Source organism: Seriola dumerili, unplaced genomic scaffold (assembly GCF_002260705.1).
Source record: "Seriola dumerili isolate Sdu_G_001 unplaced genomic scaffold, Sdu_1.0 BDQW01000449.1, whole genome shotgun sequence".
NCBI classification, from domain to species: Eukaryota; Metazoa; Chordata; class Actinopteri; order Carangiformes; family Carangidae; genus Seriola; species Seriola dumerili.
Genome location: NW_019174704.1, coordinates 5,935,806 through 5,963,043, shown reverse-complemented (window position 1 = coordinate 5,963,043; position 27,238 = coordinate 5,935,806). Strand labels below are relative to the sequence as shown.

Genomic DNA, 27,238 nt, shown 5'->3' with positions numbered 1-27,238 from the left:
TCTCAGACTGAAGCAGACAGACAAAGGCGAAGGGGAGAGACGGCGTGCTTCTATCCTGCAGCATCGACTCACACACTCACATCCACTCCCCACACACACACACTCCCTTCACTCCGCAAGCAGCGACGCAGGTGAGTCCGCTACCGGCTGGGATTACACACAGACTTTACTGATCACAGGAAATCATGAAATAGTAATGGTTTTGACTCGGAGTGGGCAAGTAGAGGTTACATTGCGGGTATTTTCTGTGTGGAGGGAAGGATTTTTAGGTTTTCAGATGCGCGTTTGAGCAGGTGGATTGTGAGAAGGTGTGCGCACACCCCAGTTCCCCCTCCACCCCCTCCTTTTTTTTTTTTCTTGAGGAAAAACTTGCATTTTATGCCGCTGCTCTGCCATGTGGCCTCACTCATCCACCATAAATGAGAAGTGTAGTATCATGAAACTTTTTTTTTTTTCCTCTTTGTGACTGTGATTGAACTAAGATTAACTAGCTCTGCGTGTCGTGGTGTGATAGATAAGAGAGATATTGTACGTGGATCAGCTCTGATGAAGAAGACTGGAGAGTCATAATGTGGTGCTGGTTTGTCAGGAGTGTGTAGTCATCGGGGTGTTGTGTGGGTGGCTCAGTCAGGAACACAGAACCAGCCATAATATCAGTGATACCACACAATGTTACTGCAGTGCTGCCTAATGCTTGGGAGAATGCATGCATGCTGCTGTGGTAGTGATTTTCTTTCAGCAGTGTATCAATCAACCATAAAGAGAGATAATCATGATGTAAGGTGTGTCATGTCATATATCTTAATACTGTAAATCTGTGATGTTGTTCTGGCTATGAGAAAAATCTTCATTAAGAAGATATTACTTTATGGACTCATGCTGGAGAATAAGCCGGCTGCTCCTCCAACAAGCAGCAGCAGCAGGAGCAGCAGCAGTGATGGTGATGTCACTCTGAAGGCAGGCACCCTGTTTGAGACAATGGACTGTCCTAGTTGATGCTCCACTGGGGAAGGGTCACAGTTAGCTCTGCCCATTAGTGCAGCAGATGGGCTTGAAACCTGGCCTTTGTCAGCTGAGGAGCACCCTTTCTGCAGGAGTCCCACCCCTGCCGGTGTGGCTGTCATGGCAGCAGCAGCAGCAGCAGCAGCAGCAGCAGCAGAACCAGGGGTTAGCTGAGGATTGAAGGGCCCCACCACATGGATGGGTGGCGGCAGCATGCTTCTTCTGTTTAAATGGCTTGTGTTTGTCAATGTGGTCATCTGTATAGTACCGTATATGCATAAGTAACATATAAGATTTTTAACCATGAAGAAGGATGAAGGAAATTCATTTAGCAAATGGGCTTGATAGACAATATTTCATTCACTGGCTTGCATGCATGAAACAAAATGGTGAAAGAAGCACTGATTGACTTTTTCATATGTTCATTGGAAGTAGGACTGAGTGGTATGTTGGAAATCAACATCACAATGTAATATCAGTGTGATGTTCAAATCAACAATTATTTTCCTTACTGATTAATCTGATGATTATTTTCCCAATCAGTTCACAAGTCAATAAAATGCCGGAGAAAAAAAATTAAATATGCTACTTATAATTTTCCAGAGAGCAAGGTGACGTCTTCAAATGTCGTGTTTCGACTGAGCAACAGATCAAAACCTGAAGAGATTCAAGTTTACACTGAACAAATCCCATGCATCCATCAGACAAAACCCTTCAGACATAACTCAGTTTCAGAATAACACAATTTTGTATGTTGACATCATCATGATACAGTTCCACTCAAAGTTGATAAATGATAATAACTGACTGACAGTTTGGTAGAAAATTGAAAGATTCGTTGTCAGTGACAGAAGATGACTAAACCGTTTCTGACCTGAAACATGAAACTCATTTTGTCTAAAACAAGTCTTTTAAGCATCGTAAGAGACACACAGTGTGTGTTGTTAATAAGCCACTTAAGGGTGAATTGAGTTCAAAGAGCTGTGACCTTCCAGTCAATGTAGTCAAGTCCTGTAGGCTAATATAAGAGAAGCAACTGACATGCATGACATCTTTGCGTTATTCTGACATCTTTATTCAGCTTGTGAATTTGTAGAGATCACTCTTGTTTTAAAGAACACTGCATGAATAAGGAGATTGTGTCAATGGAGCAGGGCTTTAAACTGGGCACAGATAACTCCCTCTTTTATGTGGGTATGTGTGGGTGTTTTTTCATGGGTGTGTAACAGTTTGGTTCAATGGTTTTTTGTGGTTTTTGAGGACTGAGTTGTAGTCATCAGGTGGGAGGGTAACAGGAAAAGACCGGTATTTAGATGGGAAAGCTGCTCCAGCCTTATGCCAGTCCATCTCATAGCATAAGTGGTTTATTGTTTAATGGCTGAGCAGGTGCATCATCTGCATAAATCTCAAGCCACTATTCTGGAAAAAAAACCCCACCAGGGTTAACCTTTTCTCTTAAGTGATGAAAGATAAAATTAAATTCAGTCATAATGTTAAACACAAATTTCAGTAGAAATGCGCTGATAACACTGTAAACTCCCTCACTGTAACACTGTCTCCACTTAAATATTAAACACTACTCTGAGAATCCATTATTTCTACTGAACAGTGTACATGTACTAAAGCCATAACTCCAACACTCTTCACTGTAATAACATTCACAATGTTTTGACAGGTAATGTTGTACACAGAGCTTAGTATTGCATCAAATGTTGATATAGATTTTGATATCCACACTCAGGATTGTGTTCTTAAAAACCCATAATTTCACTCAATGAGACAACAAAGTGTAACTTAAACCATCTGCTTCTATAATTTACTTGTAAATATACAATATAACAAATTGATATTAAAATAAAAATTTTCTGATTATATGATTATATCATCCATCCCCTACTCATGTAAGGGATGGATGTGTTGCTTTGTGAAAGATGCATATCGGTACATTATCCATATACATTTAAAAAGATCCCCTTTATCATTTTGTACATAATCACTGAGATCTTTTTAAGATGATCATGGCTTCTTTATGATTTTGGGGCTTAATTGATTTTGGATAATTAAACCAACAATCAGCAGGTTACCAGATGCTCTATCAAAGGATCATTTTAACTTTATTAGTGGCCATGTGTTAGTTTGTGATTCATCTGGGCAAGTGAGACAACTGTTCACAGGTGTATGTAGGCGGGAGATGGGAGAAGTGACTGAGGCATATCATATGTGCTACGTGCCTCACACAGCAGTTTAGCCAAAGCCAATGAGACATTGGATTTTAATCCTACTTTTATTCATGAATTGTATATTTTGCTCCACAGCAGTGTGGGTCCAAGCCATTTATGGATGTGTCCTGTCTAACGATAAATCCACCTTATTTAACAGTTTAACAAAGTATGGCCATACAATTTTTTTTTAATAATATTTTCTTTGTCATCAAATCTTTGCTAATGAAATAACCAGTTAATTAACGTTCACCTCCTGGCAGAAAGTAGAAGTTCCTCATGTAGTTCCCACATATGAGACTCTTTCATCTTTCATCCATAACTGTAAATAATCCCCACCTTTAATTCATGTCAGTTTTTTCTGTCCATGTACCTTTACCACCACAGTGGGCGGGTCCGCTATTCATTGACTTTAAGACCCAGTTGCTCCTCCAGTAACAAAAATGATTGTTTCATTCATTGTCCACCTGTATGCTGATGAAACCACTAACATCATGGCAGATTTATATACATGGATTTCAAGTCCAAATCATAGAAGTTGCTGCTTTTGAAATGGAATGAAAATAATGACTGTGTTTGTACGAAACATCATAGTGATTAATAATAATAGTGGTGAGTAATTAAAGTCATCAGGGACAGGAAAAAGCGCACAAGAGCCAACAGATTAAATCACAATGATGTATTATAGTTATATTATTTCAGTATTTTACTAGATGATACATTCTATACATTTTTTCCCCTCTTTTCCTAGACTCTTCGGAGCTGGTCACCACCACCGCACATTTGTCACAACCATCACAACTTTCAGTCATCATGGAGCTAGACTTTGGACATTTTGACGAGCGAGACAAGGCATCCCGTACCCCGCGGGGTGGGCGCATGAATGGACTCCCCAGCCCTACCCACAGCGCCCACTGCAGCTTCTACCGCACGCGCACTCTCCAGGCCCTCACCAGTGAGAAGAAAGCCAAAAAGGTGCGCTTCTACCGCAACGGAGACCGCTACTTCAAGGGCATCGTGTACGCTGTGGCCAACGACCGATTTCGCACCTTTGACTCCCTGCTGGCTGACCTCACGCGCTCGCTGTCTGACCACATCAACTTGCCACAGGGTGTCCGCTTCATCTTCACTATTGACGGCGCTCGTAAGATCGGATCCATGGATGAGCTAGAGGAAGGTAAGCATTTTTTTTTTTGTTTTTTTTTTGGCAGCACCCACCAAACTCTTATTACGTCTGTTTTTAATGCATCTCTTTCATGGGATGCTGGATCATTTGGATCATCAGTTTTGGAAGTCAGTTTGTGTGCTGAGAAGATTAAGAAACATAACATTTCCAGTTTACTGAGATTAGAGGTCTTATCTGTTTAGTCTACACTCCTGTAATCTCTCATATGATGTAGCAACTTCTAATCTGAGGGGTTACTTTGGGGCAGTTGAGTGACATGGTCCACTTTTATCAACTATTGGCATTTTGAAAATGATCCTGTTTCTTTAATGCATCGTAGACAAAAGTGATGAAATGTATTGAAAGTTCTATTGGAGAAAAAAAAAACAGATTGGTTTTAAACACCCACATGCATGAAACATTTCTTGGCGAGTTCTATCCGATGTTACTTTTATTAAATTGTATTTCACGGTTCAGTTTTTAAAGATTTCTGCTGACAAACCTAAAGGCAGCTCCTCTGCTTTGGTATTAATGAGGCTCAGAGGTCTCAGTTTTAGGATGTTTAGCTTAGACTCAGCATGCTTCATACTGAGCTGTAAAGACAGTTCTTTGCGGCTCAGCATGGGATGAATAGTTCAGTAATAGACGGCATTAGGATCTAATTCTTAAAAGAAACCTCCAGTCACAATCTAGGAGGGCGTTTTTAAAGAAGTTTCTACTGTCAAATGTCTCCGTCAGCATCTGTGGTGACAATGGATGGAAATAAGAAAATATTTATGAGGGGAAAAAAAAAAAAAAGATTTCTGATTCAGCGGTCAAGGTATTTTACATCATGACATATTTTATGCTATCACTGCTTGGGAAGCTGATCAGTATTGCAAGCTTCATGAGCAGCTGCCATCATGGCTGTTAGTGTCTGTTATAGTCTATATTTGGCATCGGAGGGTTGATCAGAACAAGTACAGATTTTTGTGTTTGCAGATTCTTGTTGTGCAAGTTGCCAAGATGATTTGAAAACCTTTCTGGCAATTGAATGAAGTCTTTTCTTGGCACCCAACAGGGTGATCCTTGCGTTGGTCTGCTTAGAGAAAACCATACGAGTGAAACCTTTGCACAGAAGTGCATAACATTGATGCTGAAGTTGTTTTTTTGAGGACAACAACGTTTGTTGAATATGGTTTGACCATGGTAAATCCTTAATCATGTTGAACAATCAGATGTTTCTCAGGAGTAATTTCAAGACCTTATTAATCAACCCAACTGTGAGTCCTGATCGACTTGCTGGGAAACATTATATTTATGAGACTGACTCTAAAGAAGTGATGGGCAGAGTCAGTTTGGGGTAAAGCTGGAAGATGAACTGCATCTTAATTTGTCCAAAACGAGGTGATCATCTCTGCTACTTGAGCTGCTTAGGAGAGATAGGAGTGTGTGTGCGTGTGCGTGTGCGTGTGCAGGAGAGAAGGGGCTGCACAGTAAGCACTGTGGTTGGTGGGGGGCATTTCATTGTGCTTCCTCTTGTGGGCTATAATTAATTGCTCAATCTCTTCTGCACAGTGTAATCCTGTTTTGTGCCTTTGTCTTTGCCGTAATTTCTCCACATTTGGCCTAATTGTTGCCTTCTGGATTCCCCTTATGCCAAAAACTCTCTTTCTCTTTCTCTCTATCTCCTTCTCCCTGCTGCCTTTTGTCTTTACTTTAGCTCCTCTCCCTGTCTGAGCTACAGCACAATCCGCTGTAAAAACTGGAAGTCGATAAATGACAATAAAAACTGAAGATTATTTAGAGTTAGGAAAAGGATGGGCCACTTTAGGAAAAGTACATTTGTGGTGAGGCTGGGGAGTATTTGTTTTTTCATAAAAGAATGTTTAGTCTTCGCATGACTGGAATCCTCCTTTTAATGTCCAGCGAGGAAGTCCGTCAGGCTTTATCTGGGAGGATGGAGGCGGTTGTTGTAATGTCAGTCTAACCGAGCCAAGGGATACATGTTTTAAACTGAAACCAGAATGAATCTTGAAAGTGTGAAGATGTGTTTCTAATGTATTGTTATTACTGTCAGTGTGTGCTGTAAAACACAGGTATTGTTGGACTGATCTGTGCTGTGGTCTCATGGGAGATCCTTGAAATTTTAGCTTCTTCTTTTTCCTTCAACACCAGACAAAGACATGCAAGTGCGAGCTACTATACATAATAATTCATGATCACACTGTATATTTCAGGTGTCATTTGTTCATCATAGATTCATTTAATGAAATGCACTCATTGTATACACACAGTATTTTAGTCTGACATTTTTTCAATACTCAACAGATTTTGTAGAATAAACATTCCCATTTCTCCCAGTGGTATCTATCCAACCAGGTACTGTAGTTTAAGTTTTGAGATTTGTGCCTCCACCCTAATACAATGGGGATGAATGGAATTTAGTTTGTGATGCTCAAAGGATCAAAAACATATGAAAAAACCTTGAGCGCAACATGTCTTTCCAGAATCTGCTTACTCAAAGCATCGCGTAACCATGAACCATTTTCATTCTGAGCAATGTCGGCAAACAATACTGACAGCATCTACAGTATGTACTGTATTCTTCAACAAAGTAAAATGGTTTTTAGCTGTGATATTGGATCGATTTGAGATGAAATCTGAGAGGGGGAGTACTAGAGGTAATTCCTCCCACTGGTCTTGACATCTCACAGTTTGACTTCCTCCAGGTTCAGATGTTTCCGAGTGGAGACCTCTGGGACTCTCAGGTGTCGAAGTTGAATAGCTGAATGTGTTACTAACCCAATTTCTTTTTTTTTACCGTCACAGGGGAAAGCTACGTTTGTGCATCAGAGAACTTCTACAAGAAGGTCGACTACACAAAGAATGTCAACCCCAACTGGTCCGTGAATGTAAAGGCCTCAGCAAGCCAGAAGAACATGCAGTCCTTAGCTGCCAAGGCCGCGAACGAGCCCAGAGAGACCAAGGACTTTGTTCGACCCAAACTTGTGACCGTGATGCGCAGTGGTGTGAAGCCACGCAAAGCTGTGCGCGTCCTGCTCAACAAGAAAACGGCGCACTCCTTCGAGCAGGTCCTCACTGACATCACAGAGGCCATTAAACTTGAAAGTGGCGTGGTCAAGAGGATCTACACACTTGACGGCAAGCAGGTATGTCTGGCTTTCAGCCAAAGGCCTGAACACATCACGCCCCCAGGTAAAAGACATTCGATCATAGCCGCAGACCTTAGTTAACTGGGTCACAATATGCATATGAAAAACTCTAACCATCTAAAATTCAAATGTACCAAGCTGTTGATGGTTTTCTGCTGAATGCATTATAGGGGCCTCTGTTCTAGAAGAACTGGAATAAAGGTGATATAGTACATTATTCAAGCAAAGCTACACGATAGGAAAATTTGTGGTGTGGATTGAGGACAATTTGTCATTCATAAGCTACACCCAGGCAGGTATCATTAGGATTAAAGGAAATCAGGAAACCAAATTATTTGCATAGAAATGCAAAAAAAAGAAACTAAAGCAGCTGCTACTGGACAGAACGTTATTGTCGTGTCCTACCCTCCGTCAACAATGACACAGCAGGTCCATGAGAACCATGAAACATCCATGAGAACAACCTGTGTGCACAATGACCTTCATTGTCTACAGTCTTTATTCTGACTTTCAGTCTGACACAACATACTCTCCTGTCTTGTGGTTCAGGTCATTTGTATCCTGCCCACCTTTTGTTATGTGGTTAGTATTTAGGCCACTGACATTTCTGAGTGCATCTGTGATTGAAAAGCTCAAAAGTCCTGGGAAGTTCTGTCTTCCACCCTCTATGGTCGTGCACAAAGGGCCAAGCCCTGTATTGTTGGGTTTGATCGTTTTGTCCCCTTTTGTTGCTGTATTTGGGATGGGGCCTGCTGGTAGTTTAGTAAAACACTGAGAGTAGGGGTTTAGAAAACCTTTGTTAACATACACATCGGAACCATTGTCAACGAAACTTAATTTACTCTGCGAACTTGCAGTTTTCTGAGCCCCTCCAAGGTTGAGGGTAAAACATTTTTGAAAGAAGGATCAGCTTCCTATCATCAGACAGTCAGCCTGGCACGTCTGGATTCTCAGCATCAGCTCCCTATGTGAGATGATGCTGTAATTGTTGATGTTCAAAATACAGACATGTCTGGTTCCATGTAACAGAAGCCACAGAATAAAGTGTCCTGAGCGACCTTGACTGCTGTCTGGTGTTCAGTTATGGGATCCTTTGGCTATTGTAGGTCAAACAGAAATCAGGGCACAGGAATCCCCATGAGGAGACCCTGCAGAGAAATGTTTCCAGTGGCTGGCTGTGGGCAGTAAATGACATCAAACCTCTGTTGTGTGAGAGTAAAGGTAATATGGTGTCTCCCGAATTAAAAAAAAATCATTGATTTCATATACAAAAATTGCATATTGACCTTGTTATCACACTGCCAATTGTCAACATTTAAGCTGCACATCCAACATTCTTTATTTTACAAGAAATATTGAAACACGCATCCTAATCTGTGTTTTCTTTAATGGCTAACTGAGTCTACCCTAGTTGGTTAGTTATTGCTACCCTAATTTGCTTACCTGCCAAGTTCAATCAGCAGAATAGCCTATATTTTTATTGCCTACATAATTTCATAACTTTCTCTTTGACTCTGACATAAGTCCAGTTTTGAGGTGCAAAGCTTCAGCGAATCTGGAGCCACTCGCCTTTCACTGAAAAGGCCGGAAAATGCGCTCACATGTTTTGCTTTTAACACAATCAAGAGCGGATTGGAAAGAATGTGTTAGATGGTTGTCTTGGCAACAGTCGCACAAAAAAGCTGTGCCTCAATTCCACACTACTGATTTATAATAAAGTGTATTCATTTCTGGTACAGGGTAGTACCTCCAATGCAGACAAGCAGAATATATAGAAGTAATATGTTGAATGGAATCGGGAAACGACCGTCAGTGGGGGAAAAAAGCACAAGAATGGTGAAAGCTAATCAAACAATCTGTATGAGGCACACAACATGCTTTAACTCTGGCTAAAAGTCACTCCCAGGGGAAGACCATTGTTTGCTCAACACATGGGCTCAGCTAAAAGGACATGATGTTTTATTCATGTTTGCGCTTTAGTGGAGCAATCTTGAGGAACAACCACAGCCACCATGCAGGGTCACCACCTGGAAGGTTGTGGAAAGGTCTGTGAGATGACCGGTCTAGTTCTCCTTTGTATCGTGATGTGTGTGTGTGTGTGTGTGTGTGTGTGTGTGTGTGTGTGTGTGTGTGCGCGCTAATTTGTAAAGTTATAAATAAAACGAATGGGTGGTGTGGTCCAACAAACAAGTTTGGATATGGGTGCAGTGTTCTGTGCAGTAGGAAGTGACCTTTTGACTAAAAAAAAAACCATTCAGCAACCACGATGAAGATGTGTCTTGCAGATAGATCTAAAAAGATCAGTCAAAAACTCACAGCTGTAATTTGCAGCGTAGGTCAAATACATGCGCTTTCAAGATTATTGTGAACCGCAGCGTGGACGAGGAGCCAGTGTGAAAGCATGTGTGGATATGCATGTGGACATCTGTTCCTCAGTCCTTTTCTTTGATACGGTTAAATGTTCACTAATCCTCATGTGGGGACCTTTTTTCCTGTATTATTCATTACAGATGGACTGAGGATCGAGCCCTGCTGAGCTCCTTTAGGTGTTGTACTTCTTTTTTCTCCTGTATTAATAAGGCCCAACTCACATGTGTTTTGGAGGAGGGGCGGTGCGCTGAAATGATAGATGGGGGAATTTGATTTTAATGCGCTCTCCCAGGGGTGCAGTCTGGCAGCCCCAGGTCTCGCGCTGCTTTTTTCCTACAGAAACACTTGCTAAGATGTTTGGAGATCGTCTTCACCTTACGGGATATTGCAGTTGTTGTTATATTTTTGTGTATTTATCTTTGTGGTTGGGCTGTGGTTGGGTTTGATCATCAAGAATCTCTTGCCACGCTATGCATTTTTAATGATGATGTCTTTCCACAAAATGAATTTAATAGCCGCCATATGGTAGCTATCCCAATCAGAGCATATTGATCCTGTTGTCATCACTATAGATATAGATTAATTATATCATAATTAGTGTCCATTGATCTCCGACTCATGCTTGGGACTCCCAGTTTTATTGCAATGCACAGAAATGCTGCACACATTATTGCAGTGTCTTTGTGTGCAGAGGCACACTGCAGCTGCTCTGTGGTCGAGGTGATATGGTAGAAGCAATATTGATGCAGTGCCCGCCCCTCCCTGACTCTGCGCTGATCCTCCTCTTCCCATTCCATTGCGATAGCTGCTGGGACTGGTTGCTAGGAGACCACATCCCAGGCACAAAGAGAGCCCAGCTGGTGTGGACTGGTCTGTCAGATACCACATCCTGTAGTGGGTGTGAGAGTTTACTATCAATGCAAGCCTTTTGGTTTTAAAAAACACGTCTTTTTTTTTTTGTTTGTTTTTTTTTTTCTTTTTACCTGTATACTTTCCATCATTGGGTGTGAATCAGAACCATGATGGACTATACTGTAGCGTGTGGGGGTGTGAATAGGTCTGAAAGATTCATTTGTGATTGACTAAAAGGTGGTTCAGGTTGTGTTTTCTAGCATTTTTAAAATGGCCACTTTTCATGCTTGATTCTCCTCTTTTGCTTAGTGCCGTGTAGACTCTAAAGACAGGCTGCCCTCCTCTCTCTCTCTCTTTGTCACTGTTGTGAACAAAATCACTCCCATTTTCCCCTCAAATGCTGGTGCTTTTCACTTCAACCACGAAGGGTGGGGCCAGTGGATTCAGGAGTCATTTTCCATTCTTAGAGCAAATTAGGATCATATTATTTTCGCTGATGGGGAGTAATTATTCCCCGTGCCTAACAAAAAAAGTACAGTTTTTGATTTGCCCTCACTGCTTTTAAAGGCTACATTAAAAATCAGAGAGCGTTTATTTAATTGCCGGCAGCCATTTTGTATTCATTCCTCTTTGATAGAGGTGTCTGCATAGAAGAATAGTTCTGATTTGCATTTAAGATCCACTACTTGTTCATCTGAATTTCTCTTTGGGAAGGTTTTTGTCTAATGGAGGCCAAATCCAAATATCATTTGTGAAATATATCTATGGCACATTGTGTTGCTGTACCATTTGTCCTTATGAATTATCTTGACATGTCCTCGGGATTGCAGGGGGCTCCCATTATTCTGACCTGGTTTAGAATTAAGGTTTTCAGTTCAGTCTTTTTTTAAAATTAAAAAATTTGTCAACAAGAAGAAAGAAACGGATGCTTCAGGCATGCTTCAGGCACAAGGTCACACTGTTATTGTCAGAGAACAAAAGATTCCAATTCACTTTAAAAGTTAATAGCTCGTGGTAAGAAATTATTCACTGAACAGGAGATGGATGCAGGCATGGGTTCAGGGCTTCTTAACGACTAAAATATATCCGCTAATGGGGAAGAAAAGCCTGGTTATCAGTGCTCTTGCAGTCTGCCTGTTCTTTGCCATGCTGCAGAAGCAGTTGTCATGGCAATAAGCTCCGCTGTGATGGATTCAGTTTGTGACAATGGCTGTAATACGCTGAGTGTGCTCTTTACGTTGGGTCTTACCTGCCTGCTCTCTGTTCCTCACCCGTCAACACGGCTCACCACAGCCACATTTCATTCGCACATGCACGCCCACATGCGTTCACGCGCAGTGTTCAACAGAGGTAGACGATCGGGCTGATAGAGGGGTGTGGTCCCAGTGATGAAGCATGGAAGCCTGTCTGCATCCTCTGTGCCTGAATCCCCTCACACAGCCGCTTCGTTCCTGCAGGAGCACCACATCAACAAGTGAGCATGACCCCAGGGGGGGAAGAGGAGGAAGCGCAATTTAATAATGCTAAGGCCACATCAGTCAGCCAAATGGAAAGCCTGCTTCCTCGGGGTTGGGGAGGGGTGGGGTTAAAACAACATCAGGCACCAGCTGGTCCCCATGACTGTGCAGATATCTCTGCCTAACTGTCTCATCTGTGCTCCAAATGTATCCGGAGCACCTACAGTAGCACACAGACACTGTGCTGGTGCACCAAGGTCACAGTGAGGTCAAAAAGGCAAATGGCTATAAAAATCATGGGGCACAGCTCTGTGAAGTGATTTCTGATGCCCAAATATGGGCTTCCTTTATATTTTGATTCACTGCATTTGATTTTTCTTCAGCAATTATTCTTTCTCCGTTTTTTTAAAAAAAAAATACATTGTACTGTCTGTGAAACACTGATCGGACAAAATGGAGACACTGTGTGTGCGTTTTGGAGGAATATTCCACTCGGTGCAGAGGCGCTGATATTGATCAGGTCTCTGTGCCTACAGTGAAGGAAATCGTGTGGGAGTTTCCCCATGGGTTGCAAAGCAAGGTCTTACTGGCTCTTTTTCAGCCTTCATCTTTTTTTATACATCACTTTCCTCTCACATAGCTCAGAGACACAATATGATGTTTAATGAAAACTAATTTGCTCACTGTGAGATATCTTTTTTGTCTTTTTTCTTTTCTTTTTTTTTTTTGCTGTGCTACCTTCACTCGAGCTTTAGTTGAATGCACCGCACTCAGCCTTACAGCTATCGTCATATCCTCTGCTAACATACAGAAAGCACAGTCACAAAAAAATGCTGCAGTGTGCACCACCACTAAAACCTACCTATTTTGTTTTAAACAGTAGTACAGTACAGTAGCATTTCCAGCTGATTTGTGTGGAGGTAAAACGAAACTCTCTCATAAACTGATCTGAGATCACTCCTCTATGGGTGTTTTTCAGGGCAGAGCAGATTATTATTTTTTAGCTATATTTAAATTTACTGGCTGGCCATTTGCTGACTCATTTACACTGGTGGTAAACCTTTTACTGTCCGTCAGATAAACACAGATGAGATGAGCCACCCAGGTCAGGACAGGGAGTCTAAACGGCGTAATGCAACACTGAATAGCTTTACTTCTGCACAGAGATCAATTAACATGTCAGTGTGGAGTCGGGGAGATAATGGACCTTAGGACTCATCAGTCACTCATGATGCTGAAAGGATGAGCTGAAGTGAAGACAACACAAAAGACACATGAGCTTTGTTTGAAGGTGTTGCTTCAAACAAAAGCAGCAAAAAAAAAAACATTTTAGTTGCACCTTGCTTACACAAAAATATATATCCTTGTATATATTAGACAGAAATTTTTGAGATGTCGCTCAGCACCAGATTATAATGATTTATAATTATAATGTCATTTTTCAAACTGTGGCTCTGGTTCGAATGACCTAAGGGTTTTCTCATTTACAGTGACATATTAACTCTCTGCTATCTTATTTGTGATATGAAAAGAAGAAAAAATATTTGATTAGGCAGCACAGAGACAAACTATAGAAACTGCACTAACTTATGATCCACTTCCGTCTCAAGTAGAGGAGCAGAATTACACCTCAATTTCTATATTTACCACGTGACCACCATCACCTAATGAAACGCCTGCGGCTTGTCCAAGAGTGGTCAGTCGGTCCAGAGGAACTCTAAATAATTTAGTTACTGTAGTTGGTGGATCCCTGCGTAGCTGCTGGTGGTGTTGGTGGTTTTTGGGGGGTCATGTGGTCCTGACAGCTGGTGAGGCAGAGATTAGGGATGGGCTTGTTGGGACAGAGGGTGGGGGGGTGGGGTGGGGTGGGGGGGCACCTGGAGTCTGGAAGGAGCCAGTTTTTTCAGAAAAGCCCTTTCGCCTTCTTCCATAAAGACATAAATAAATATATACACACTGACTCTAATGCACGTGCATTGCATGTGCAGTATGTAAATATGCAATATACCAGGGCTTCTGGTAGTCTTGAAGTCGAATGCCATCCTGTCATCTCGTATTGTCGTTCTCCTAGATACTGTTGCCAGGTGGCTGTGGTTGATGTGGCTGACTGACCTTTTCAAATTGAGAGAGGATGCTTCTTAACCTATATCCAAATGTTCCCAAGCTGGTCTGCCCTTTCTTCACTGCAGCCATGTTTCAAAGAGACTCTGACATTTTCCTTGCGGTCTGATTGGATGCAAAGCAAAGCGGTTTTCCACAGTATTTCTGTCAACTGTTGACAGATGTCAAAATTCACTGGAGGTTACAGTAACCATTTATCCATGAGAGGCATCCGACATGGAAGGAAAAATAATACCTGATGATGATTTTAATGTTAATCAGAAGGTTGTCCACATGCAGCCCAGGTTTGGGTGATTGTTGGATTGTTTGCAGGACATTTGAAACCCACTGTATATGAACTTTTTTACATTATAGTATATTCCTATATTATAGTATATTTGTGGGCTTGATAATGCAAAGAGGACTGTACAGATAATGTGGATCTCAAGCGATCCCTGTAGGGAGCTGGATAAAGAGGACTTCTAAATAGGATTCAGTGTTTTTGCTAAGGACTCATGAGAAGGATGGAGGCTTTCTTGTAAATGGGAATGAACCCAGGTTTTTTTTTTTTTACCATGTCATCATGCCTATAAAAGTTTCTGAGATATTGCATTGTAATAATATCTTGGTTCAGGAGCAATGCTAAGTAAGAAAAAAGTAATTTCTTGCTGTCAAATCTGCTGAGCCAGAGACACCTAAACTTACAGTACAGGTCAGAGTTGGAGTTTTCCTTCGGTTTCGGTCCCAGATGTGAGAGAGAAAAAAAATGATGGGGTTTGAAAGCAAATAATATACCAAGTTTTTTCAAATCTGTATTTTATGATAATTTTTAATGTGCAACCTCTTTGTTTTGGGGTAGTTATATTGAATCCCCTCTTAGGTCAATGCGTACACACATTGACTGTTAGGAGATAAAATGGTGCTGCCTGTTCAGCAATCAGAAACCAACAGAGAGAACCGAATCTTCATTTCTAATGGCGATTCTGTTAAGAGAGATTAAGGTAGCAGTCTGTTGGATAAACATTTTATCCCTTTAATCAGCTCTATTCTTAAAGCTATTAAAAGAGGGACTCGTCTCTACCCTCTCATCCCATTCTAGCCCATTTCCTCCTCTTGCTGGCCTTGGGGGGAAAAGGAGCCCTTCCTAATGCTTCCATCTTATGATTAACTGTCAGGTGCCCTTGTTGCCTCACAACAGTTTAACCTAATGAAAGTAACATGTATCTAATCTCTTGATAATGAACACAGAAGAAAACCCAAAAGTGCAGCTTGTAAATCAGCCCTGGCTGAAAAACCAATTAGATTTTGATCCCTGGAGTCAAAACACCATCTCTGTATCTCAGCTGGGATCTGCCAGGCCTGTATCCAGGGAATCTTGTGGGACACAGAGAGGGTACAGCTGTTGGATGCCACGCCACCGAGTCACCACCGCACACTTTTAGCTTGTCTAGCTGGACAGAGAACCAACATGGCAGCTGCAGGGGTGGGGTGGTCCCAAATTATCTGCAGCTCATAGTTTGGATGTGTATCACAAAGGAAACCATGATGCATCTTGACTATCCTGGCGAACGTCCCAACAGAGGATAATCTTTCGGGGCCCCTCAGAGAAACTTTCAGTCTGTGAGAGTCTGTGTTTTTAGAAAATAAAAAAAATAAATAAAAAAGCCCAACAATTAGGCCTGCTTAGAAAAGATGGAGCCAGTCATCTGTAGTTCATTTCACTCACATGTCTTGATCCATTAATTCAAGGGAGAAATTAGAGGTTTTAACAGGTGTTGAAAGGCAAACTGAAAATGAGACTGAGATGCTTTGTAACAAATCTCATCTGCACCAGGAAGGAAAAAAAAAAAAAAAAAAAAACCACAGCCAAGGGGAAACACAGCTTTTAGCTTGAATGGCTTTAATAGGCGTGCCTGAGCTGGTAACGGGGCTTGTATAATGGAGAGCAGAGGAGAAGGTGTGGCCCAAAGACATCTGTCCACTAAGTAGGCCATATTGTGTCAACAGCTGCTATAGAGTGAAATGTCCTAAGGGAAAGAAGTTGAATCATTTAAACATTACAGCAAAGGTGTAACATTATCCTCTCTGTTTGGGCTTTTTTATGTGTTTGTGTTTGGTTACATGCACCTACTGTAGCTAAACATGTTAACATGACAAGTAAAAGACAGAGGCCTAACCCTACCACCTGAAGCTGACTAAATCCTTACAGTTACTCAGTTTGTTTACAGAGTTCATCCTCTTTTCTTTAAAAAAAAAAGAAAAAGAAAAAAAATTAAACGTAATCCGCATTTAACACTTTCATTTCTGTGAGTACATCATGGTGAGTGCTTCCTCTTTGCAGCTATTGCCTGTGCTTCATGCTGTAAATGTCTGTACGGGTAATATTTTTTAATTTGTCCTGAATCAGCATTTCCAATGCACTTCATTAAACTATGAATAATAACAGGAATATAATCAGATGGATATGAACAGATAATTCCTTCTTAGCAATTGCACTCTCTTGGTTTCTGTAACTCTCTCAGTGAGAAGTGGAGAGTCACTGGTTAGCATTTAATACTGACATTGTTAGCCCTGTTAGCGACGTGGCTATAGGGACAGCAGTGTCGGCCTGACGGTCAGTCAATCGCATCGGTTCAGAGTCAATGACTATTTGCAGGATTGTAATTGGCCCTCATCAGGGGACCACCAATGGCTTTGGTGATCCTCTGATTTCTTCCCTAGTCCCACAACATCCATGGTGTTGGTGTTGCCATGAAATTCTCCATGTTCTCCTCCGGATGAACTTTGATCCCTTAATATTCATCTAGTACCATCATCAGGTCAAAACATTCATTTGTAATGACTTTCCCACCAGCCTCAGTCGTACTCTGTGTGTACTGCTTATCTTAATATGCTAACGCACAAAACTAAAGTGGTGAAGGTGTTAAACTTGCTTAGTTACTTATAGCATCAGCATGTTAGCATTGTCATTGTGAGCATATTCACATGCTGATGTTAGCTCAAAGCACTGCTATGGTGTAGACTCGCCGTCTTGTTATGATACCAGTTGATGCCAGATTATCAAGGGTCTCAGGAATTCTGTCTTCTGGCTTCACAGGTTACCTGCCTTCAAGATTTCTTTGGTGATGACGATGTCTTCATTGCGTGTGGACCAGAGAAATTCCGCTATGCCCAGGATGACTTCTCTCTGGATGAGAACGGTGAGAGATACAGCTTCAGTCTGTATTTTACATCATGTAATACAGCAAGCAAAGGCGAGTAAAAGTATATTCACTGTACATTAAACTTATTATTTTGTAGTTGTGAACTGCACGTCTTCGTGCAATGTACTTGTAAAACCATGGTAAACATAGTGGGTGAGCTTTATAATTATCAATCAAGCAGCGAAAACATTAATGAAACACATGGCAGCAAATTACATTTATGTTTTCATTTTAATTTGAAGAAGCATATTAAGATGTATATTATGTCAAAAAGTTAACCATTTTATTGAATAGTAATCTGATGCAGTTTTGTCCATATATGTCTTGTCTTTGTTTGAAGTTGACGTTATTGTTGTTTTGGCTCATGCTTTGAGTTTTTAAATCACTGGCAGTGCAAAATGCGCTGTACTGCGAATTCAATTTATATATTAGTGTAATAGTTTTATGTGTCATGAGATTTAAATTTGTGCAGTCACAGAGGGTTAGTTTTCCAAATATTTTTGACTCTGTATTATGATTACAGAGACTTTCTTACTCTGAAATCCCATCTCATCTCTTTGATAAGCATAATAATGTGAGATGGATGTGATAGTTTGATATTTAATATAGGGAAAAATAAACCTGTTTCTTGCATACTGCTCCTGGTTTCCAGCATTGCACTTTAGCACATAAAATGTATCATGTATTGTGTGTGTTTATATATATATACACAATGAAAATGCCCAGATACACCAAAGTCCCTGCGGTGTCATTTAATATACCAGTGTCCCATTAGGGTCTCTTTAAAGGTATCCAAATGGACTTTTTCTGTAAAAGATGTTATTTTCACATGCGTAATACTGTGTGCTTGTTCATAGTAAGGAGAAAAATTATGTTTGTGAAAGGGAAGCCAACAAAGAGGGAGAGTCTGTTATCAGCGGCAGGCAGCAGGGAGAGGAAAAGGTAGAGAAGAAGAGCCATTAATCTGTCCGGTGACAGGTTTAGGCCAGTGATCTGTTGGTGCTGATACTGCCGAGAAGTCAAGGAGAGAAAATGCGAAACCAATCCTCTCGCTGAGTCTCTCTGCTCTCCACAGACCTGAAAACCCTATTTTTAACAACCCACTTCCACCTAATGTCCCACCTCGATACATTCAGTATCGTATAAATGTCTTTTAATCTCAACACAGCACTGATACAGTACAGGCCTGATTTGTCATCATGTTCCCCTCATCCCTTCTCTTCCCCTCTTTTCCTTGTCAGATCGCGGTAGGATGGCGATGCCAGGTCACTTATAATGATCTGGGTCCTTTTCCTCTCAGCATACCTCCCCCATGGAACCAAAGCTAAATTGTTTCATTTAGTCTATAATAACCTCGGGGCAATGCTAAATAAAATGGCTGAGAGTCTCGAGCATCCAGACATCACTGAGTGAGTTGGCCTCAGTGGAGCAGAGGCGGAGAAAGCCCTGTCTGTAATACATCACATTACATTACTTGTGTATCCATAACACTCGTCACTGTGGAGGATGTCTGGTCAAATCCTGATGCTTTGGAAAGCAATTCAGATAATATGATGAATGATAACAGTCCAGATTCTGTATATGAAAAAAATCAGTGATCATGTAATAAAATGTTCTGTGTTACCGGAGGTAAACTTTGCATATGTTTTTCTCTTTTCTTTTTCTTTTTTCCACTGGTGCTGCTTTTAAGCTTGGTTTGGCAGAATTACCAAAATAGCTTGAAATCCCCTGTGGTTATTTTTCACACTCCTCATGTTAAATACAAGACTATACAGATGGACGTGCAGACATGTGTACCTGCAACTCTGTTTGCGCGGAGACGGAGTTAGTTGAAGCTGAGAGAGAATCTGTGTAGATAGGCTCGAGGGGCTTTTTTGAGACCACTGAGTAGACTAGACAAGCTGCCAGTCTGAAGTACTGTCAAAGGCGTGGTGGCACACCTTGCAAACAATAGCACATGAATGTACGCCTGTATCCAGTAGTGTGTGAAGGTTAAGAGAGAGGAGACAGACGTGGTGCGATCCCAGGAGACGGAGGGAGGACAGATAGTATAATTAGCATCAAAAGTGGAAAAGAGGAGGGAGGGGGAGGAAAGAGGGAGCCTGACAGTACAAACAGAGAGGAAGATGCAGAAGGGAGGAGTAGCAGTGTCTGGAGTCTGTCTACCCTGATTAATACAATGACCCAGAATATACTGGATGCATTTTTCTATGATTTTATATAGGTGCTCATTGCTATACATGTACAGTACATGAATTTAAAAGCAACAGAGATCACTAGTGGATCCAGGAATATCAAGATCAAACTATGTTTATTGGAAACCATTTTCAGTACCTGAGTTTCTGTACTAATACCAATATGTTACTGTGATGATACTTAAGGATTAAAAAAACATGTTTTTCTACAAAACCATTTTTTCCATTTAACAAAGGAAGCCAAACCCTTAAATGTTAAATGTTGTCATGCTCATCCATACAAGAAATCTAAAATTTCCAAGATTTCAATTTAAATCAGGAACTATCTGATCAAAGGAAACATAATGAGATGATAAATCTGACGAGACATTTAATGCCCCCTTCTTAGTACTTTTTGTTTCTTGGTGGTATGGACACATTTGTTAAAATGCATGTGAAAGCTGCTAATTGTCTTGCCTCAGCAAATTTAACACTTTAAAGTGAAGTGATGTAGACCAAAAAAAAAGAGGTGATATTCTGCAAAAAACTGTTCCTACATGTCATTTCATGTTGTATTTGTGCTGTTTTTTTTCTGTCAACTTGTGCTGTGGGGTCACACAAAACTGGGTGTGTATTCATGCATTGCTTGTTCCTAAAACCCAAAAGGGAACAAGGGAACTACATAATACTGTTGTAATCAGACCATTAAAGCTATTTATTTTTTGTTAAAATTGATTAAATGAATAAAATGATTTATAAAATGACAATTTTAAAAACGTAGGCAAGAATCAAAGCAGTTCATTTAATACATTAAAATGAACTTCACATCGGCTCAGGACCAGCCTCCCTGGTTTATCAGAACTGGAAAAATACTGAGGCTGTGATGAGATCAATGCATTAGTTGTTTCACCATCTTCTTGTATTACATTTTATTTCCACCAGTCATCATGACAAATCAGTGTGTCATCATTCATTTTGTTAAAACAAAATTTCTATTATTGCACCAAGTATGCACACACCTTTCCACATGTTAACGTATTTTACATTATCAGGACAGCATCGGTTGGAAATCTTATTTGACTGGCCTGTTTATCCAAAGGTAGAGCTTTGACTAGTTTTCTTTTCAGACATTGCGATTAACTTTAAACTCATGTTTTGGAGAGAGCTGCACTACTGAACAGGAGCAGATGTTGCTCACTCATTGGGTTTGGGGGATAAAAGTGATGATCTCTAACTTTCTTTGTGCTTTTTCTTTCCACAGAGTGCAGGGTGATGAAGGGACCCAAAACTCCACGTGGTTCAGTAAAGAGTCCTGGTCCGATCAAGCGCAGCAAGTCTCCTGCTGAATCGAGTGAGCCCATTATTACATCACCTACACTGTAACTCTTCCTGTTTTTAAAGTAGAGCAGAACCTGACCCCACCTTGTTCTATGAATCAAAACAAAGTGCTGCTGGAAAATGGAACTAGGCTAATGCTGATGCAGGAACTGAACTCAAATACAACATAAAATATGACAGCAAGGTGATGTAGTGATCAGCTCCTGGGGTTGTGGTGGAAGACACTAAATCCCAACCAAATCCAGTGGTGCTAGTCTGTAGCTGGCCTTGACCTCTGACCTTACTCTGATCTAGAGAATAATTGGCATAATGATAGATTTCTCCTTCATGATCGATTGTGTTTGTGTACAAATACCAATCAATGATCTTCCCAATAAGCAAATTTCAGAGATGGTAATGAGAGAAAATTAGTTTTTTTTCCCTTTTATTCAACTATAATCTCCATTTTTGTTTGGAATTTGCATAGAGGGACATAAAATTGTGGTTCCTCTCTGTGTTGTCAGGCTTTTTGCTTAGAGAGCTGGAGTCGCATTGTTTTTACTGGGTGGTCCAAAAGACATCAACTCCTTAATCTCACTACAGCACCCCATAAAAACCCTCCATGAGAATGGGGACAGTAAAAATCCAGCCTTTGTGTATTGAGGGTAATCTGATGAGATTTAGTGTAATGTTGCTAATGCAGATTCTTTTTTATTTTATTTTTTTTAAACCATGAATAAAACATGAAAAGTAAATAAAGACAGTGTAAATAGCCTTTAGCAGTTTGTTTCACAATCAGGGATTTTAACATTTAATAATATCCAGTAGGCAACAGAGCATAATGGAGACACTGGTGCCTACTCATGCTTGAATCTTTAATGTTAACAACAGCTTTTAACACTGCTATACCTCTCTGCTACAATGCTTTCTGAGTTTATATAGTAGCTGCACCGTAACTTGGCTGAACAGTTGGTGCCATGAAATCTAATCCAGTGCCGGCATGAAAAAAAAAAAGCTGGTTATTGCTATGTACCATGATGGCACAACCACGTAGAGGTTTTGCTGCATGTTTTTTTTTTTTTTTTTTCTTTTAAACCCATTTAAGTATGAGGGACAGTGACAGTGTCTCCCCAGCAGTGGCAGAACAGAACAGTTTAGCTGTTAAATCCCCTGTAAGGTAAACGCAGAGAGATGATGCTCTCACAGCTGGCAGCCTGGTAGCAGCAGGTAGTCCTTGCCTCATGTTTCACGCCACTTTATGTGATGAGAAGGGGTGGGGTGGGGACATTGTGCTGGCCAGCTCTGCAGGTTCCTTCGGTCCTTCAGTGGTCTTGAATAGTTTATTGATCAGTGATGGGGGGGATGCCTGGCCTTTAAGACAGCAGATGGTTGACCAACATGCTGGACGGGCAGTAAAGTGTTGAGCATTAACCACCTCTGTAGGACCTGAGAGGTCAGCAGAGAGATAATGAGGTCGTTGCAAAGGAAACGTATGTGACTTGTCCATTTTAACTGGGATTAGTACTAAAGAATAAAAATAAAAATGGGTCTGTGTGAGGCTGAAATCAATCTTTTTGGATCTTTAGTTTAAAAAAAAAAAAAAAAAAAAAAAAAATCAAAGCGGAAGGAGTAATCCATCTTCAGCTTGCATGATAATCAGATGAAATTACAGTCATCAGATATTATATCATACATCACATTAACAATAAGTAAAAACATTTAAACACACTAATTGGATGTAACTTTGTAAAAAGGGATTAATTACTAAAAGGAATTTTAAATAATTTAAAATAATTTTAGACAAATTTAAGAAGTGAAGTGCCCGCAGGGGGGGAGGATTCAGAACAATACTGACATGTCCATTAATTACCAGTTTAACTGATGTATGATTTTTTTAATAGATATTTTTCTTTGCACAGGAGACTCTGTGCCGTCTCCCTGAAGGTAGAAGATGAAAGTGATGATTCGGGGGATGGCATGGCTCCTCTAAGATTTGTGAAACTTCTTTGTCATGGTTATGCATTAACGTATAAATTAAACATCTGTATAAAGCCAAATATATTCATCCATTTAGTGCTTGTTCATATTCAGTTTAAACCTTTCCTGGCATGAATTTAAGGATATCTACACAGGACATGCACAATATGACAAAAAAAAATGATTCCTTTAGTTAATATTGGGGTTGCTTTAAACAGAGATATTTTGGCAGGTTCAGGGAGCTGCCAGATAATATGTATACTTTTATATTCTCCCTATCTAAGGCACTTCACTGTAAAATTCTACTGGAACATGAAAAACTATAAAGTACTGTATATTGCCATCTGTCTCTGAATGCTTCTCTTGCCTCTAATTGGTCAACAGCTGGTATTGTTGAGCTGTTGGCTTTTTATTGGCCAGCGGGTCAACAATAGGTGCGCATGTGCCTTGAACCGCAGGCTCTCGTTCTCCTGTGTGCTCAGTCAGTCTCAAATATACGTCTGGTTTAGGGAGCAGTCAGACTGTTTACCAGCTCTCTCTTCAGCGTCTGGCACCTCCAAACAAAAAACAAAACAAAAACAACTTGTCTGAGGGTGCATCGGGTTTAATGAGTTGAATGTATTGAAAGTGTGTTCGGCAGGGTCCTGGGATGAAAGCCCATGATGAAACACAGTGATCTCCAATTCAACATCACTGTGCTGGGGTGAATTTTCTACAGAGGTGATGAATGAATCTCTCAAATGTAGAAATCTAAAGACAAGACCACCTAGACAGTGTGGGCAACTTTGCTGATGCACATAGAAAAGGTTTGGCCTCTGAATGAAACAGCTGCTCTGTTCAGTAAATGTGGGAGAGCTGCTCATGTTTAGATGTACTGATTTTAAGATCCCAAGATAATAGGATGTGTAATTTTCCTGTTTTTTTTGGGGGGTGGGGGTGGGGGGGTGGGTTTGTCCTTTAAAGTGTTTAAACCACTTGTTAAATCTACATTTGTAAGTCTGTTTATCTGGTGGAGTGGTTAAATGAAGCCAGTGGCATTAAGTTGGTTAACAATAAAGCTTTATCCGCGTCGCATTTTCAACACTCATTGGCTCAAATTTACACTGGCCATCTGGCTCATAGTCCTTTTTAAATTCTTTTCATCTCTTGCAGACAAAAACTCTTTTTAAAGCACTTAAAACACACAGCTACATCACATCGCACCGCTCTCAGATATAAACACAATGTTCCACACAGAGGGAATCCTAGCAACGTGGCAGGACGCACAGTGAGTGAATAAAATGTCATCTAACAAACACAGAGCTTGTAGACAGCGTCCCTCTACACTGTCGCCAAATGAGGCCACAGTTCAGGAATGACTTTTCTCCTCAGCCAAGGAAAGAGGTCCAGGCTTCTCTCGTACACTTTCTAATCCACTACTCTGCTTACCTCTTTCCCTCCTCCTCCCCCCCATCACTCCCTCTTTTCTTCTCCCCTCTCTTCTCTGTTCTGTGGGGCTCTCTCAGCCAATGGGACGGGCTCCAGCAGCCAGCTCTCCACCCCGATTTCCAAGCATTCCCCTACCTCCACCCCCACCAGTCCAGGCCTGAACAACAAGCAGAAGGTACCCGGACATCTCTCCTTCTCCTGCCCTTTCATCTTGTTGCCCTGTTTTTCTCCAAATCAGTCTTTTTTTTTTTTGCTCTTGACTGTGATTTTGCTCTGCTGTTTCTCCAGGATCTCTACCTGCCCTTATCTCTGGATGATGATGATTCTCTCGGCGAATCCATGTAGACTCTCCTCCTGCAGCCTGCCTCCCTTTTTTGGCCTGAAACACAGAAGTTTTTATACCTCTGCTGCTTTCCACCTTCACTCACAGTGCCACCTGTTGTCTAGGAGAACCACTCTTTGTCTCTTTTTAAGGCCTTAGCCACCAGGGCTATGACACCATTTGCTGCTTGAGAATAACACAAACACCTTTTCTTTTTTTAAATCAGTTTCAACCACTTTGTAACAATCAGCTCACTGATGTTCAGACATGTTTCTATGTGGAGGTTAGCCACTGTTTTTTAAAAGGGTACACAGTTCACTGACCCACAGATTTCATGGTGTAAAAGCTTCTTCTCTCAGCTGTCTTAGACATTTTGTTGAAGGATTCACTCTGACTTCAATGTTTCAGTCACACAATTCCAAGCAGCAAATGGCCATTTTTAGGGGTGTTAGTCAGAACTGACTCAACTTTTGTATCACTTGTATTTGTGACGTTCCTCCATGTCCCTCTGTCCTCCTGCCCTACGGTAAATGGTGTGAAAGGTAATGGTTCCTCGTCAGAGGAAGTTTGCTAAGCCAGAGAACGTCTTTCTAACCCGCTGTAAATACTGTGTATAGCTATCCATCATAACATCTCTGCCCAATGTCCATTGCTGTGCTTCCATAACGTCACTACAATATCTGTCTAACATTTGCTCAACATAATACAGGGTATGGTCAAAGTAAAAGAAGCAACCAAAATGAAGTCCCACCACAGAGGGTGAGGATGTGTGGGATGCAGCTCCTGACTGAAGAGGATTGTTGGTCGGAAGCCCACACCTCCTCGATGACAATTCATGTTCCCTACATGAGAAATTATAAAACCGTAATTGTGTAAAATGATACTATTTAAACTACCATAAATCCATATGTTTATGCTGTAATTGGCGTTCATCTTGTCCAATCTGAGACAAGGCGGAGAAAAAGCATCTCACATAGCCCTCATGGGAAATCTTTATGTTGGTGTTTCCTCCATTTTGACCCTCTACATAGACAGTAGGCTATACATGGTATATATATACCCTCTGTGTTTTAGATTTTCACAAACTGCAGTGCATGATATTGGTGAATGGTTATGAAATTTTGGGCATGTAAAAAGCTGATTGAAAGGACCTAACAATGCATAAAACAACCAAAGGAAAAACAATTAGGCCCTTGTTTAAAAAAAAAAAAAAAGAAAAAAAAAAGAGAAGAAAAACCAACACACATGCAGTATACAGTTTTATTGACTAAGTCTAAATAATTCCCTTTCCCTTCTTCATCACAAATAGTGGTGACATTTTATCGTTCAATGTGTGAAATTCAAAGATAAATAAAGGTCTCAAAGCCAAAGTATGATTTTAGATAAAGAATTATAGAAATGGGGAAAATATGTAATTTTATTAGTTGTAAAATTCTTTAAATGTTCTGGAGGAAACACGTCTGGAGATTTATGCATGTTACTTTTTAAACACATCAGAAAAAGGTCAAGATTAAATCATGCTCATCTGAGGCAATTGGCGTTGTCAGGGCTCTAAACTTTAGTGGGATTTCTCCTGTTTTGCATGGCTCAGCATAGTTCTCAGATACAGGGGAGATGAAAACATAACGGTTGTCTAAATCCATGTGTGGGTTTTAAATTTTATAAAGTTTATTAATTTATATCAAGGGTACTTGTCTAGGATTTCTTTTCTAGTTTTAACTTGCTCACACGAGCTCTAAACACTAGTACTTTTTTCAAGCCTCTGTGTGCAACTTTCTATCGCAATATGTCTTTTTCTGTAGTCATGACTTGCATCATGTGTCTTACAAAAATGCTAGGAGTTTTCTCAGATTTTGCAGGGAATCAAACCTGAGAATCTCTAAATTGGAAAACACTGAAGCACAAAGCAGGGAGCTACTTATTCATCACGGCAACAAACACTTTACTGTCTACTTGCCAGCATTACAATGCGTGACCACAATTCATTTCTCAATGCTTTTATTAAGTGGTAAAAATGCTGCACGTGTAGCATCTTTTAAATTAACATCTATGCATTCGGATTAAAGAGTAGTTAAAAAAAAAAAAAAGTTTTTCTTTTGTGTAGAGGATGGCCTTTTTATACCCAATATCATGATAAGAAATGAACTAAAACTGAGATTTCCATGCAGTTATTCCTTTGTGATGACGTGACCGTCTGAAAGTTGTATGTCTTAGGAGAGATCCGGTGTCCGCCCTCTGGATAAGCTTTGAATAGCTGTTTTCATCAGCCACTTAACGCTCATGACACACTGCTACAAAAATATCTGGTGCTGTGAACTACACCTTTCTCCTGCAGGGAGCGCTGTCACACCAGCACAACGGCTAATAATATCAGCTAATCCAACAGCAGGGACACCTCACTTTACCCACCATTTTGTACAAACGCCCCATTTGTTGTCATTTTTCTCAAGCTATCAGTTCTGTATAACCTTACATGCTAATAATGGTCTTGTTTCCT

At 40.7% G+C, this 27,238-nt stretch overlaps 1 protein-coding gene across 2 annotated transcripts; it reads left to right on the top strand.

Annotated features, from left to right (window-relative positions):
• dcx (doublecortin) lies at positions 1–25,926 on the top strand. 2 transcript variants are annotated; one of them, XM_022762801.1, is made up of 7 exons: positions 1–131; positions 3,973–4,398; positions 7,198–7,538; positions 17,418–17,520; positions 20,959–21,048; positions 24,497–24,594; positions 24,708–25,926. In XM_022762801.1, exons 2-7 carry the CDS (start codon positions 4,035–4,037, stop codon positions 24,762–24,764), a joined length of 1,053 nt encoding a protein of 350 aa, XP_022618522.1. In that variant the 5' UTR covers positions 1–131; positions 3,973–4,034; the 3' UTR covers positions 24,765–25,926. The 2 variants fall into 2 exon arrangements, with proteins under 2 accessions (XP_022618522.1, XP_022618523.1); XM_022762802.1 differs by lacking the exons at positions 20,959–21,048; positions 24,497–24,594; positions 24,708–25,926 and adding an exon at positions 18,765–18,847.
• The last annotated feature ends 1,312 nt before the right edge of the window (positions 25,927–27,238 follow it).